This window comes from Anastrepha obliqua, chromosome 1, assembly GCF_027943255.1.
Source record: "Anastrepha obliqua isolate idAnaObli1 chromosome 1, idAnaObli1_1.0, whole genome shotgun sequence".
NCBI lineage: Eukaryota > Metazoa > Arthropoda > Insecta > Diptera > Tephritidae > Anastrepha > Anastrepha obliqua.
The window spans coordinates 27,791,897-27,808,811 of record NC_072892.1 but is presented as its reverse complement, the minus strand read 5'-3'; the positions used below and the strand labels follow the sequence as shown (position 1 = coordinate 27,808,811).

Sequence of the window (16,915 nt, the reverse complement as noted above, 5' to 3'; positions counted from 1 at the left end):
ATCTGCCTCACAGTTTCCAGCAATGTCGCTGTGACCAGGAACCGAGATGAGGCTGATGTTAAAGAATTCGGACGCAGTCGAAAGCGAGGTCAACCATTCCTTGACCAATTCCGAATGCACCGTCATAGACCCGAGGGCCCTTATTGCCGCTTGGCTGTCGGAGTAAATATTTACTTTCTTGACCGTTAATACGCATTTGAGCAGCCAATCGGCTGCCTCCTTGATTGCTGCTACCTCTACCTGGAACACACTGCAGTGGTCCGGTAGCCTGAATTTGAGTCGCCTCGCAAAAGACGCGAGATAACTCGAGGAAAAATTATTCTACTTAAAAGAAACTGGGTAGACGTACAGTGTCCGGCACTCGAAGTGTAACCAACTTCAGACCGCTCGCGCAGCTGATGCCCATACATTAGCTGTCTGTTAGTTGGCTAAATGACAGGCCAGAGTATTGTTTACAAGCGCGCGGAAGCATTTTTCCGAGAGTAAACGCGAAAAAAGAAAATCAGTAATGGGCTTAAAACGTAATAGTGTGATTGCATTGTATTTGGCTGGAAAATCACAACCAGCGATTGTTTGTGAGTGCGGGCACCTTAAAGTTAATAAAGTTTTTGTTTGACAGACCATTACTCGTTACAATGATACTATTAGCATCGCGAAACGTCACGTGAGTACTGCAACGTCACGTGAAATGGTTCAAAAAGTGCAGAAGCGATTTGAGCGAAATCTCCGACGAAGTGCCAATCAAATGGCGAAAGAATCGAAAATATCACACCATAGCATGTGCCGCATACTGAAAATTGATCTCAAAGTCAAACCTTACAAGATCCAAAAGGCGTATGATCTCACACTAAAGCAGCAACAAGTCAGACTTCAGAGAGCGAAGGAGTTGCTTTGCTTGGCCGGAAACGGTCACTTTCCGAACACTGTGTTTTTTGACAAGAAAAATTTTCACATTGAGCAATTCGTAAACTCCCAAAATGATAAGGTTTATTTGGCCCCCGTTCATACGAGAATTTGAGTCATCGATTGGCCACCAGGACGCAGCACACGCCACAGGTAATGGTTTGGGCCGCTGTAACCGCAGCTCGTTTTCATCGAGCTTGGCGTCAAGGTAAATGCGAAATATTATCGGGAAAGTATTCTGAAGGTTTCTTTGAAGTCGTGGGCAGACAACTATTTTGGTGGCAGACTATGGACGGACTCGGAACCGTCTCACAAGGCTCAAGTGAATCAAGAATGACTAAAAAACAACGCTCCGAACTTCATACCGTCCACATAATGGCTCTCAAATTCACCAGACGCGAATCCGATGGATTATCCTCTTTGAGCCATTTTGAAGAGCAAGGTCCGAACTAAAAGATTCACAAGTCTCGAGGCGCTCAAAAGAGCTATTGTCCGCGAGGGCGCCAAAATACCTGCAAGTCACATTTGAGCAGCTTGCGATTCGTTTCTGGACCCTCTCAAGGCCATAGTCAAAGCAAAAGGTGGTCATATCGAGCAAAAGTGAATTGATTCTTAATTTTTTATTATTTTCACACATTTTTTACTTTGAATTGAGTAAAAGTAATTTTCCAAACTAAATATATGGCGTTTTTAATTGCTTGCAATTCGAGTGCCGAACCATGTACTAATATGTCTATTCTAAGTATGCTTTTAACTTTTTCGGTTTGTTTTCCTTTAATCAATTTATACTTACACGTTGTAAGAAAATATGTTTCCGAGACCATAGCGACAACACAGCCATGAGCAACAACAGTAAGTATTAAAATACTTGAATTAAATTTTTCTGAACAGTAGAGTTTTTTGTGTAGCTGATAGTACTACCGGAATGTATAGTTATCGTCATTTACCAGCTAGATTGTTTTCTTTCTACCTGGACACTCCATCGCACGAGGAGCCATAAATATTACTTCATCTAGTCAGCCGCGAAATGGCCACTTGAGATGCTGAGATTGTTCTTGCTATTCGACTGTAGTTCCATTACGTATGTATGTTCTTTTCAAGTTTTGAGTAAAATACTTGTGGCCAAAAACATTGCCCTCCATATATTCTAAGTAATTCTAGAAAACCCCTGGCTTGTGAAAATTTGGGTCAAAAAAGTGAGGCAAAATACGATATATAGGAATAAACTTCAACAATTATATTTATTTAATAATTTAAAGCGTAAATATTACACGAAAAACTTGTTAAATCACTTATGTATTGATGCGTATAAGTAAATGTTTTCTTTTATAATATTTAAAGTACTTAAATTTTTCAGATGACCAAAGGATATATTTTTTAATATATTAATATCCTTCTACGGTATTTTTTTTTTTACACTTTTAAAGCGACATAATGGCTACACATACAAATGATACTTATGATATGTATTATATGTATATAGAAAAATAGGAGATGGGAAAGTATTTATTTAAGTAATTGATGAGCACGTTGATTCGCCACTGCTATTCTCGCTTCGTTAGATTCTCCCTGTAAAAATAATAATAATAATACGATTAAATTAACATTGTAAATGAGGCTTATTATTTCGTTTGAACTAAAGAAAGTAAGAGCAGCGTTTTCAATAAAATATTTGACTTGGGATTGGAGCGTTCTGCAAAGACTGGTTAAGCATACTTAGCATAGCGCGGCATAATGTGAGTTTTAATAAAAGATTAAAACTTAAGACTTAGAAATACTCTTTGCGCTATTTGAAGTACAATAATTAGCTCCTTGTTTCCCTACAAGCTGTTTTCCCACGCTATGTTTGAAGTAAATATTTATATGTTGGGGAATAAGTTCGTAGCGTTTTTATATTTGCTTTTATTTTACAACGATTTGTTTGCTGTTTGGCAAAGTGTAAGTAATCATTCGATATAACTGTTTCTGCTTTACAAAACTATGTTAATTGTAATATATTTTTAAGTTATTTCACTTATTATTAGTTTTGTGGCGTAGAAATGGAATACCCAGGAGGAAAAAATCAACATTTTCGACAACTGCCCTTCTTTGCTTTCCATCGAGGTCAAAAAGCTGCTGAAACAGCCCGCACTATTTGCGATGTGTATGGAGAAGGTGTCATAGGCGAGTCTACAGCACGGAAATGGTTTTCAAAGATCAAAATGGCGACTTTGATGTCGATGACACCTCCCGCAGTGGAAAGCCTTCTGAATTCGAAGAAGAACATCTCAAATCACTTTTGAAGGAGAGCGGTTCCCAACCAGTCGTGAATTTGCGGAAAATGAACTGAGATCATAAAGAGACTACCTTCATTCAGTGGGATTTACCAAAAAATTCGGAGCATGGCTGCCTCACGAGCTCAACGAAAAAAAGAAAGAAAGTCGCCTTCGAATTGCTTCTCAACATCTCTCCGTCATCGAGATGTATCGAATCGAAATGGTGCCTATACCTTAATATGAAGCAAAGAAAATAGTGGGTGACTCCAGGGGATACGCAAAAGCCGAGAGTCAAGCCGGATCTTCATCCAAAAAAGATCATTATGTGTTTGGTGGGACTGGGAGGGCATGGTGCACTGGGAAATGCTCGAAAAGAATGGCACGACCAACAAGGATCTCTACATTGCTCAACTACACCGCGTGAATGAGACTATTCGACTGAAAATACCTGATCGACATGGTCAAACCATACTCCTTCACGCCAACACCAGACCTCATGTTGCACAAGTCGTCAAAGCCGCACTCCAAGAGCTCGAATGGGAGGTCGTTCAACATCCACCGTGTTTTCCGGACCTTGCACCGACCGATTACCATCTTTTCCGCTCCCTATCAAACCATATGAAGGGCGTTACCTTCGATAATATAGAGGTCCTTAAAAAGTGGGTCAACAATTTCTTTGACACCAGACCAGGCGTGTTTTGACGGAACGGCTTCAACAAATTGGTCGAGAAGTGGGAAGAGGTTGTAAACAGCAACGGCGAATATACAATTGATTTACTTATTGATATAATTCTTGTTTTTTGTTTAAATAAAAGTCTTCGGCAAAAACGGTACGAACTTATTCCCCCAATCTAATAATTTCACGACTGTTAGCCAGTTTACAGTTCAGTCATACTCTACAATGTCCTAATCACTATACAAAAAATTGTTAGTTTTTCGGATGCAGTTTTGAGATCCCTCATTTCTGCCTCTACTTTCAAGTTGAAAAACTAGCTGAACTTGTTTCCTACGCTACCAGAAAAACATCAGGGTTTATTGTTGCATTGTCGAAACTGGAGAAAAAATTTGGAAGTGGTGATTCATTCATTCAAAATTCAGGAGAAACATTTGTTTTTTCTTAAAATAAATAAATATATATATATATACTTAATTGGCGCTTACACTCTTTTCCGATCGGATGATTAATTTTGCGCTATCTTGTACATACTATACATACAATGCAATTGTTTTTACATACCTTTCTATTTATTCGGTCGATTTGTCTGTTTTGGTTCTCTAATTCGGATCCCATATCCAACGCCATGTTTCGGAGATTTCCAATCATCGTGTTTACTTGACCCACATTTTCCTCCATTTCATCCTCACGAGCATCATTCGTGATCCTTGAAAATAATTCAATATCGTAAGAAACATGTATTCAATATTCGTCTAACTATGGAGAATTATTTTATATGATGAGTATGCAAAGTAAAGACACGTTGATAATTTTCATCTTTCGCGTGAACGCCCTCATCACGAAGGTTCACTTAAACTTTTGAACGCCAACTTTGAAAATGAACTTGCAACATGATTATAAGCTGTAACTAGATTTGCACTATCAAGCTTTTCTTTTACTGAAAAGTGCAGTGGAAGCAGAGACCGTTTAACACACGTTCCCAGTCGATTCTACATTAATGGAATGACCCGGCTTTATATTCGGCTAAGGATCGTCACTCCAGCAGCATTCCCCGTACTTGTAAGGGAAATGTTTATACTACTACAACAACAACAACCATTCAACACATTAAGTGTCAAGCGGATTTGACGAAAATCTTTACCGGAGCATGAGCAGGTTTTTTGTTAGAAAGCGGTGTGAAAGTAGTACAGACGCGTATATATTCCAGGATGCTAGTTTACTATTTGGTCATCCGAAGCAAAATTGTCAGAGTAACTTCGACTGCCACGTCATAGGGGAGCACAATGTACAGAATGCAGAGGCGTGGTCAACATCAGACCGTTAGCCGGCTCTCGGTGGTTTTACAGGAATCAGCTGATTGGCTCATGTAAGCTGAGAAAAACTGAGATTGTGTGTGTGATATACGAAAAAATCGTTGCCGTCTGAACAACGACTGATTGAATGAGTGTGTGAATTCGTGTGCAATGAGCGGACAGAAAGTGCACTCTTCCACGGCCTTCATTATCGTAAGAACTAGTAGAACTTGAGTGTCATCATTAAGTTTGGCGTCAAATACAATTTACTTGGTGATATTTACATTTATGGATTCTGAAAATACATGTCTATTTTTCTAATTAATTTTTCAAATTCTCTAAGAAATCAATTAGGTATACTCCCGATCTTATTTTTTATTAAGAGCCAATTAATAAACCTCTTGCAATATACCAGTAAAAAAATCAGCTGCTATTTCCTACCCGCAACTAATGAATTTGATAAATATGTAAAATCTTTTGTAGGCCTATATCTTTATACTTAATTATCTGCTCTGACAAATAGCAACTAGTGCCAGCCATAAGTCACATGTCCATTACTTACCTTCCTATGTACCCTGCCTGTGCCATCATACCATTTCTGTCGTCCATAACCCTCTGTGGCTGATTATTTACAACCTTACCGTCGTCGTTACCTTTCCAAGTTCCATCATCCTCTTTAAAGGATTGGCTTCTACATTTTTGAATTAAACGATTTTAAGATAAAATAAATAACAGTATATAAAGCTTGTACTTATTGCAAGGAAGCACGCAAATTCCGCAGCATTTTTCCATTCCACTTAAATTTTTTTCAGCTTCCCTCATGTCGGCATTAATTTGATCCATTCCTTCTTCAATCCTGTCCAATTGCTCTGAAAATAGTTTATTAGGTTGACTTTAGATTCTAAGTTCTCAGCAAGCATCTTATAATAGTTTAACTAGTTAATCAGTCGAAACGGATGCTCAGTTAAGTGGCGCGCACTTATACTTAGCAGTATTATAGCTTATACACACAATGGTAGTCTTTTGTTCGTTCCCTCGCCCACGTAACGGGTATCTCGAGCAAAAAGTGTATATTGCTGAAAACTTGTAGGTATCTAAATCTGCAATTTAAAATGGGTGAAATCGGCCAAACATTTGTGGTTTGCATGTCGATATCGATATCCTCTAAATGGGAGGAAAAACAGTTTTCTGACTAGCTTTTTCATGCCATAAACGCACTCGGAAGTTTGATTGCCAATAAGCAACAGCTATTAGCCAACTTTTTTGATGTTTCTTGCCCTCAATGGTAGTCATTCAACAAATTGTAATGTTTTCAATTGTCATGATTTTGTGTGGTAAAAATTAATTCCTTGTCGATTGTTAGTATCAGAGCAACGTTGTGGCTAACGCTGGCATAAAGTCTTTTTCATTTTCATTCCCAATATTAGACCTCTTCTTTTCGCCAAGCGCTAGCAAGTGGCGAATAGATGAAGCAATTGGTATAAATGCACATATATTGGCAACCCTGGAATAGAGCTGCCTTAAATTACATGTGTTTGTACGACAGTGAGTTATACCAGTCTAATGAGCTATAGCCATACTCGCTAGCGGCGAATCTTACTCGATAACTTTGTTGTTGCTTTCGCATGTAAATTTTTCGTCAAGTTAATCGAGTATTGAGATAGCGAGCGGGGAAATGGCGAGTAGAAGAGGCCTGTTATAGGCTGAAACTGGTTTATTTATGTCTGGTTTAGTCTATTTTTGAAATTTCAGAAGTTCTTCTTTGTGTGTTAACGATGATGGCGAATTTACACTTGCGAAAGATGAAGATTCTATATAGTAAAGAACATACTTGTGCAATGACCTGCTAAAATAATTCTGAGTGACCACCAAATAATGGACCGCATGAATGATTCCTAAAACTAAAGTTCAATACTAAATTTTCCGGATGCTGTATTAAAGGCCCCTTTAAAGGGTTCCCATTCAATCCTGGTTTATTACAATACATTCGAAATTATAACTTTTTTATTCTCCTTTTTTAACATTCTTTGAATTGCGGGCCATGAAAGTTTCTAAAATTTGCAAACTTTGCGTTCTTGTACCTTTTCGCAGATTTTTCTCTTTGAGAACTTCTCAGAAATTTTGTTGTTGGCTATTTTTATTGGAATCGAAGATAGCATCTGATATTTTTTATCTCTAAAACTTTTTTTTTTTTTGTTTCCTTTTTTAATTTAGCACTTTTTTAATAAATAAAAATATTTTAATCACGAATACCAATTTGCGAGGACCACAAATGTGTAGACAAATTATTGAGTATCAATAAAAAATCAGAGTCTAATAATCAATTTTTTTAAAAACTTCGTTGATAGTCTTGATACTTTATTGGTCATCAGAAAAATTGTGTAAGTAGATATCAGATTTATTTCGGTTTAGGATATGATTTAATTTTTTATACAATTAAACAAAATTAGTCCATTTCTAGCTCATTGTGATGAAAAGATTTTACCACATCTTATTTTAGTAGATGAACCGCGGAGAATACTTGTGAGGTAACTAGATAGTTCTGACCTAGAAGGAATGAACAGGTCCCTTATCTATCTAAAGCGGTCTTCTAATGGGATAACATGGAAAACGTATTAGGTTTTCTTCTAATGACTTCTGTCGTTCCTGTAATGATGTTTTGTCGCTGCAGGAACGAGGTGTATGTGGAGATTCTTTAACACATCCTCTGTCACGCTTTTGTGACAGCGCGACTGGCAAACCTAAATCCGCAGCCATTTACAAAACCACTCCCTTTTGCGGCCATCAAAGTCACGGTTAGCAAATGGGTAACTACAACCCACAAGCGAGCTTGGCAGGCTGAGAGAGGCTGCAGATGGACTAAACTGGTAACATCAGTCATGTCCAAAAATAGCACACTTAATTGGTGAAAGCATACATAGGTAATATTGTTTATGAAGAATTGGTTACGTGGAATCTTGTGAACCGAACTCAAGGTATGCCCTTTGATACAACTGCGCGAGTAATATAGCCACTAGCGTGGGAGCTGCAACTCTGTTGAAAAAAAGTTAATCGCAAACTAATGTAGCTGCCTTTCCGTCAAAAATATATGAAATTATTTGGCGCGATGCTTTTGGTTTTAAATGCAATCGTTGTCACAATATTAGATCTGGTCATAGTGGCATTGCTGGAAACTGCGAAGCCGACGAGCTTACCAGAAAAGGGACCTGTGAGGTAGGGCGCCCGGAAAAGGAGAGAATTGGGAAGCCCTTGACAACCTGCGCTCTACTCCTGGAAGGATGGACTTTGCACCAACTCAGCGAGCGCTGGGCAAGTACACGAACGTGCAAGGTCGCGAAATCCTTCTGGCCACGTTTGGATCGGGGGCGTTCGAGGGATATTCTGAGGATGACAAAATCTCAGCTCTCAAATTTTGTGGGCATCCTTAAGGGGCACTATCTGCGGGGCATACATGCCGTGAGACTCGGTACTTCGAGTACTTTTTGCGTCAGCTGTATGGAGGATGAGATGGAATCATCTCAGCATCTGCTCCTTAGCTGTCGCGCTCTCGCGGGCCTAAGATTTAAGCATCTTGGTTCTCACTTTTTTTCTGCGCCTGCTGACATAGCAGGTCTTGATATCAAAATCTGATGGACTTCACCAGCAGCATAAAACGGCTAACACATCCGCAAATTAGTCTCCGTTCATAGTCCACAAATATTCAATATTTGCTAAGGGCAGTTCTCAAAGTTTCAAATCAATGATGATGTTAAAGTAATTTATATCCAATTCTGGTCTAAATATACGAATGACGTAACTGTCTCTTTTCAAGGTTTAAGTTTTATTAAGAGAATTATTAAATATGCTTAAGTAAATTTAAAAATTTCAACAGGTATTCTTAACAAACTGTTAAACTATTTGTGGCACCTTGCTAAAGAAGCAATTGGTTTAGAGACTAATTGATTGATGCGTTTAGTTCATCGCCGTCGTTTGTGCAATTTAACTCATCGGCTTGGGAAATAATATTCGAATATGAAGAAGGTTGGACGCTTTGACGGGTCTTATTCGTAATCAATTATATTCCCGACCGGGGCATACAGTTTATCAAAGATTTCAATAAAATATTGAAAAGCGACTAAGAAGGAATTATGTTTCAATCAAAAAAGTCAGATTTAAATAAAAAAAATGGAAATAATTGAGCTTACCTCCCTGATCGTCCAAGGCTACCAGAGTACGAATGCCCGCCTCTTTGCTCTGGTCAGCAGCAAAAACAAAGAAAATTGTGATACATTAATGTAGCAAAAAATATAAAAATAACATTTGAATAATGAATAATGAATGTAATTATTATTTCGTATGATTAATTCGATGCCAAAGTAAATATAGTCAATTATTGTTATAGCGAATCCCTATAGAAACCGAAATATTTGCATTTTATGAAAGGACGACAAGGAAAGTGTCGGTAATACACTGAATAGAAATAATTTATGTATATCATTTAGCAAACAATTCCACCTAAATTTAACTTTCAAATTCCTTTGAGGGAGCATTATGTGTGCAACGGGTTTTTTTTCTGGGAATATATACCATATATACAAGATCCTCTAACTCCTAGGTGGAACAGAGGGCGTCAGCAACTTTTCTTCGCCAGCGAATACGATTTTGTGCAAGGGCTCTAAGTTCATTCCAGACCTCCGTTCAACGGCACCATGGTATGCCTACATTTTGTGCTGCCTGCTGGAAAGGGTTCCACCGCAGCGCCTGTTGGACGATGTTGCCGTCACTCTTCCTCGGGGTATAGCTAGTCCATTGTCATTTCTTTCTGGATATTTCAGACGCTGCATCGGATTGATTTGCTTTCCTCAGTTGTTAAAAAATTTATAGTAATTTGAGGCCGGAAAATTTACATTATGCGGCGCAGGTATTGATTAATGAACGTTTGACGTCTCATTTCAGTGGCCTCCCACGTTATACGCATTCATTGAAAATTAGTAGTTTGTTGTGCGCCGAACGACACTTTGGCCTTGTTAACTCTACTTTTAACATCAGTCTCACTTCCTCCATCTGCGGCGATTATATGTACATCCCAAAAATCTATTCACGCTTTCAAAAACCTGCGCATCCACTCTTAAAGAATATGATGAAGAGTACTTCAGGTTAAATGCTTTGTCTTTCCTACTATGACGGGCCTTAAAGGTCCGTTTTTTGCAATTTTTCTCCCATTGACTAAGTCATCTATTTTAGATCTCACATCCTATACAACAACAGACAAATGTCCCCTGTGTACTTTAAATAGTTTCGTTAGCGAAATAAGCTTTAAGAACGTCTTCAATCACCGACAGGAAAAGGATTGGGGGCAGAATGCAACCCTACCGAACGCCAGTGAACACATAAATGGGTTCCGATTATTTGTGGAGAACGAGACAACAAGCGTTGCTGTAGCTGTAAAAAGGAAATTAAAGCTTCTTTTCACTTGACATTTTCAATAAATTTGCCCACTAACAAGTCCACGATCATTTACTTCGATTATCGCAACAACAACAAAAAAAAAACCAATGCTCTTTAGTCAACATTGGAAATTGCACATTTATTAAAAAGTTTTATTTTAAAGTTTTTGTCAATAGTTATAAACAGACATACTATAAAACTTTTATATGGAAGCAGTAGTTTTCTTCAATATTAAAAACAATCATATATATAAGTATGCATTGTACTTACCTCTTCACAGAGAGCAAGCATCCTACGTGTGCTTTCAAGTGACTGAAATAGTAAAAAATATATTACACTTTAAAAAAGATAATGTCTAAATACTAACTAATTGCACAAATATTAGTATAACTATTTTATTGTATTATTAAATTGTAGTTATCTGCAGTATATTTGGGTTTTTATCATCGGTTTTTATATGATCGGCAAAAGCAAGGATTATTGAATTTTCAAAAAAATTATTCCACATCTGAGGCGTACCTCTGACCTGAATTTTTTGATAGATGTTTCACCTAATAGGACTGTTCATGTTAAAATTATCCAGTAACTTGTCATTAACTTAATTTCCGTGATTTCTCTCTCAAAGAGAAATATATCAAAAAAAGAGCGTGAACGCAAAACCAGCAACAATTTGCAAGTTTTACGAACAGCTGATTAATCACAAAAATTAAAAATTTTTTCACTTGAACTACTCGTATTAAATTAAAAAAAATAAAGCAAATAAAATGCAAATGCTTCGGAATCACATGACTTCATTTTGTCCACAAAAATTTGTTCCATTTCATCATCGCCGTCAGATGAAAAACATTCCATTAGCAATTTTAATTCTCAAATTTTAATTCCTGTTTTTTTTACTTTGCGATCAGCTGTTTTTCTCAATTGCCAATTCTTATAAGTAAAAATTTATCCAGTAAAAACTTGCAACTTCCCCTCAAAATGAAGTGCCATTTTGCTCTCTCACTCTCCGCTACTTTCAAGATTTTCGGGTACATGAACACCAAAACGTGATAATTTTTAACAATTGTTACAAACTATTTGCTTCATGAACAGACCTAATTCTGCGCCCGATAAGCTTTCGGGCTGTACTGGAAAAAAGAAGATATGCGCACCTCAAATGTATTGGCAATAAAATATAAAATTCACAATTATACAAATACATAAATACAAAATACAGAATTTAAGAAATGAAAAGGGGTGACTTACATCATCTGCTACACTATTCGCTTTTATTTGTAATTCTTCCAATTCCGTCTTGGGCACCTGGGGAGCGAGCCCTTCATTTGGGGTATCGACAGAAGGCATACTGGAATTAAAAAAGAACAAATACAAAATTTTAAATCAAGATTTTTTGTCTTACACATTTAAATATATATTTTTTCTCATTCGTTTAAAAAGTTTTAATTGTAATTAACCTTCATATTCTATAACAATCAATGATTTAATGTTTTTTTATGAAAATTTCCTGCATTGTTTAGTAGCTTCTTACTTTGTTATTAAAGACGTTTAGTATGGTGCGAGCCTGGTGCCGAGTGGGCGTGCACTATTTTATTACTATTATCGGTCTGATTTGCCTCGAGCATGCAGTTATAGTAGGTTTTGTTTGCATTGACAAAACACTATTCATGATTGCTATATTATTTTATATTATTACTCCTGATACTTGCTTTTATTGGATCCTAGTATTTTTTTATAATCGACACACTAATTTAATTTTTGTTTATAAAGTCATAAAAGCTATTTCTAACAAATAAAGTTTAAGTTCTAAAATTTTTTTTTAATTGCCGTTATTCAATTATAACCTATTTTATATAATTAATACCATTAATGCATAGAAAGTGAATATAGAAAAAAATAAAGATGATATCAAGTCTTGGTCCGACACAACGTGCGTGAGTGCATGTGTTACGCTGTGAGCCCGAGCACAAGAAGTTTACCGCAATACCTATACACTTACACAAAAAACTAACTTTAAGGACTTTAGTACCGAATCCTCTTTGCTACACCTTACAAGTTGAAAGTTGTGGGCTTCACTTGAATATAGTATATTTATTTATTGAATAACGGAAACTTATTAGATTTCTTGCAGAGATATAATGACTTTTGATTGGTCATCTGGAGTCTTGAAAAAAATCGGTGAGACTCTCAACACTTGAGGAATACGAGCCTTCAATCTTCAGAGTCTTCAATCTGCAATTTACTTTTACCAACAATTTTTTCAAGAAACTTCACTCTTGACCCAAAAGTTTAAAAATAATTCATCCGAAGAATTTCTTTGTGAAAAATTTCATAACGATTCTTTGTACTTTTAGTTGACAGGGGACCCCGAAAAATTTGTTCCATACCTAGGCATAGACCGCCGTAGCCAAATTGATTGGTGCGTGGCTACCGTTATGGAGGACAAGGAAACCCACTGTAGACATGAAACACCAAATGATATAAAACCTTTTTTTCTAAATAGCGATTGTATTGCTGTCATGAAAAAGCTCCTGATAAATAAACCATCTACCGTTCGGGGGCAGCATAAAACTGTAGATTTCTCCATATGAGCTCTGTTCCGCATCAAAAAATTAAATGTATTATTTGGGCAGTAATCAGGGCTCTCAACTCTTTCCAAGTTACACTAAAACTGGTGCTGTATGTCTTGATAAACTGAATATCTTAGGCCAGAATAATCAGGTGCGTAGCCTATGGGTTCCAGTGCACGTAGGAATTACAAAGAACGAAATGTCAGATAATTTAGCCCAAAAAGGGGCAGCCTCTTCGCTTATAGGCACAAAGCCATTTTGTGGCTCAGGAAAGGGTAACTTATCCCCTTTTATTTAGGAAGTAAAGGAAAAATAAAGAAGATTATTTTGGGGAAATCTACCGGAACAATCTATGTAGATAATTTTAACTCAATTTAAGATTGTATGGTATTGAATAAGAATAATTTTAGTATCATCACAGGAATTTTAACAGAGGATTGTGAATTATTATCTCACTAAGTCGTACTCCTATAGAACTTGCAGTTTCTGCAGGAGGGAAGATTAAACCGCCAAACATGTACTGACTTCGTGCCCTGTACTGATACATAATTGCGACATATTTAACCAGAGGAGGAAATAAAATTCAACAATCTAGGGTAGATTGTAGGGGTTGGCCGCTTGGACAAAAATCAAAAATTCGTCCTTTGGGATACCTTTGTAAAGGAGATAAAAACACTGGGAAGAAAGGAAAGAGGAGGAGGGGGTAAGGGATGTGTATTTAGTGAAGACGACCGAACGATGGCTGATTTACAATGTTGATAGCCGCTTTTGTACTACTGATGAAATTCATGAGTTTTTTAATATCAATTCGTTCTATATTAGCAGGTGTAGCGAAGAGATAAGAGCCTAGATACTTAAATTTTAACAAAATAGGACTAATACTAATTTTTTTTTAGGGAATTGGGTAAAGAGGAATATTCTGAAATGAAGGGAGCATAATCGATTTTCCAGTTCGCAGTGCTGAACCGCCTTTTCTTTAAGCTTCTCAGTATATAAGTCCACAAAACTATAATTATCATATTAATAGCGGCCGCCGTAGCGGAAGTGCACATGTACGAAACATAAATTGATAGAAAACGTTTGTTTCCAATACAGGTCACTCCTCGGCAGATAATGGCAACGCTCCGAGTTTATTTATGTCAAGAAAAAGCTCCTTTTAACAAAGCGTTCTGCGTTTGAAGACGACGTAAAATCAGTCGAGGCAAATGCGAAAATACCACTAAAAACAGCAGCCAAAGTATTAACAAGAGAAGGAGATGTTTTCCATTTCAATTCAACCGGGCTATTCGCGTCATGTTCTTCGATTTCGATGTAACTCAAATATGTTGCTCTCTGGTCAAAATAATGAGACACGTATTTTTTTGATCGCCCGAAAAAAAATTTTTCCAAGACAATTTTTTATCGACAATTTTTTTTTTCGGCTCAAACTCGATTTTTTTTAAATAATATGTATAAGAATTTGTTTTTTAAATGCTCATAACTTAGGGATAAAAATCGATTTTTTTTTTTTTATGTTATTGTAGTAAAACATTTCAAAAATACCGTGTTAAAATTTTAAGTCAATCCGAGCAAAACTTTTTAAGTTATAGAGCATTAAGCCGAGCCGCCTCAAACATCTGCCGAGACGCAGCAGTTGCGCGCGTAGACCGTTACAAACTTTAAACGCGGTTTTCTCGAACCTTTTTTTTTAAAGTGCGTAGTCATTGGCATTTCAAAACTACTCAACCGATCCTTTTGAAATTTTGCACACATATTTTACATATAAAAAACCTCCTCCCAACGTTTTTTTTCGCCATTTTTTTTTATATTAAGGTGGTTTTACACCTACAAAATGGCGGCATTTTTTCGTCAAAAATCACTTTTTACTTCAAACGACTACCAAATGGCTGAAAATGAAAATAAATCGTCAAAATAAACGTTGGGAGGAAGTTTAACTCATACTTTAACTAAATTATTCGATTTTTTTGATTTCAGATGATTCTACGCTGAGATATGCTGACTACTGCAAAATGTATTTTTGAAAAGACGTCTACGTAAATGTGCTCTCATTCGCTCATTTTGCAATATTTTTACATGAAAATTTTATCAAATATTCTTGAAATGTTACTTTATAATATGCAACAACTCTTAATAAACTGACTTGAACCGTTTCGCTACAATAAATTCATGAAAAAAGTGTTTTTTTTAGCGTTTATCCCTAACCCCCCCCTTAAAACAATATTACATCACGACTGATTGTTTTTACTGAAAACCTCTCTCTGTTTGAATACTTATTTTGACGTCAGGCGATAATAAATAGTTTCCAACGCGGTTTGCATTTGCAATTACAATAAATAAATCCCAAGGACTATCTTCACATGTGCTTTGAATGAACTTGGGAAATCTATCTTTTTCCCATGGCCAATAGCTTGCTCCCGACAATGAGAAGAAGAAGAAAATGACAAGGCTAAAAATGGTGTTCATCCGCCTGCATAAATATAATACATATTAATAAAAATAATTTTGTATAATATTTCTCTAATTGGTTGTTTCTACATTATTTATCTAAGTACAGCAACGCCGGATGCTCGTATTAGATGTTAAAATATAAATATAGTATAAGTCAGACAAAAAAATATTCAGAGTTAAAAGATAAATCGATTTAATCTTTTACGCCGGCGAACAGTTAACTCCACGTAAAATGTTGATATATCAAAAAACAACCAAGAAAAATTCTTTAATTATGTAAAATAGTCGATACTAAAGAAATTCATTCCATTATTGAGACGGATAAAAAAATATAGCGGCGATTTCTAAAAAGATTTTTAAACTTGTTTTTTTTTTTCAAATTACAGCTGTGATCATTTAAAAGTTTTTGGAAAAATGGCTCAAGCTGTACCTAAAGCCAATTTAAAAAGTTTTTACCCTCTTGTATACGGTTAATTTTGGTAGACATACAAATGAACAAAAAAAAATTTATGTCTATACATACATAGGCAGATTACGAGACGTTTAATTTAGAATGTTCTTACGAAATACTTAATTTTTCTGGCACTCAAATGAAACATAAGATGGAAAATAGATAATAATAAATGTTCTTAATACTACTAAAACATCCCAAATTATCCTCACTATTGCCTTGTATGTACAATAAACATAATTATTGTTTTCACCGAAGCATTAGTTGTACTTTGAAAAATCAATAAAGTAATACATTTTCAAACTCATTTTTTTTAATTATTAAACTCTTCATTACCTTAAATATTTGGTGCCAAACCAATTGAATATACGATTTTAATATTATTATTAGTTAAATTTATATCACTTGCATTTGTTATACGTCACAAACTCCGTTTAGAGAAGTTATGGACTTGTCTAAACAAATAAAATCAACCCTTACTAAAATATGCACACATACATAAACGTTTGCATACAAATGAACTTTAACGATACCGTACTGACCAACAGCGTAGTATTACCTTACTGACAGAAGTAATATCATGGGTTATACTTATTTTAATCTAACCGGGGGTATATTCAGAAACGCATTATAATACGCAGTAATTGCAGTGTTGGCAGCACTGCCAATGTGACAATTCATGCAATTGATAGATTTGCTGACGCTTTGCAAATAAATTTGGTGCATTTAAGAAAGCACTCTGCAGTAAAATGGAATTATTATTAAGTTTAGTAGCCGACGATGCATGTGAGTCAAAAACTGATAATTTTTTATTAAATTTAAGAAAAAAAAAAACCCGCGTAAAGCTTAAAAGAAGGACATATTTAGTAAGAAGTTTATTATTAAAACGATAAATACCG

General features: G+C 36.0%; 1 protein-coding gene across 1 annotated transcript; it reads right to left on the bottom strand.

Moving 5' to 3' along the window:
• Window positions 1–2,125: 2,125 nt before the first annotated feature.
• Window positions 2,126–16,579, bottom strand: LOC129235552 (synaptosomal-associated protein 25). The gene is made up of 8 exons (XM_054869455.1): window positions 16,353–16,579; window positions 11,796–11,895; window positions 10,824–10,865; window positions 9,311–9,359; window positions 5,878–5,995; window positions 5,689–5,817; window positions 4,396–4,540; window positions 2,126–2,472 (listed from the first exon to the last, which is right to left on the bottom strand). The coding sequence occupies exons 2-8, from the start codon at window positions 11,892–11,894 to the stop codon at window positions 2,410–2,412; spliced, it is 645 nt and encodes a 214-aa protein (XP_054725430.1). The 5' UTR covers window position 11,895; window positions 16,353–16,579; the 3' UTR covers window positions 2,126–2,409.
• Between the last annotated feature and the right edge of the window lie 336 nt (window positions 16,580–16,915).

Coding starts and splice junctions, on each gene's coding strand:
- LOC129235552 (XM_054869455.1), bottom strand. CDS start 11,894: ATGCCTTCTGTCGATACCCCAAATGAAGGGCTCGCTCCCCAGGTGCCC. Junction 10,866..11,795: donor CGAATAGTGTAGCAGATGAT/GTAAGTCACCCC, acceptor TTACTATTTCAG/TCACTTGAAAGCACACGTAG. Junction 9,360..10,823: donor TGCTTGCTCTCTGTGAAGAG/GTAAGTACAATG, acceptor GCTGCTGACCAG/AGCAAAGAGGCGGGCATTCG.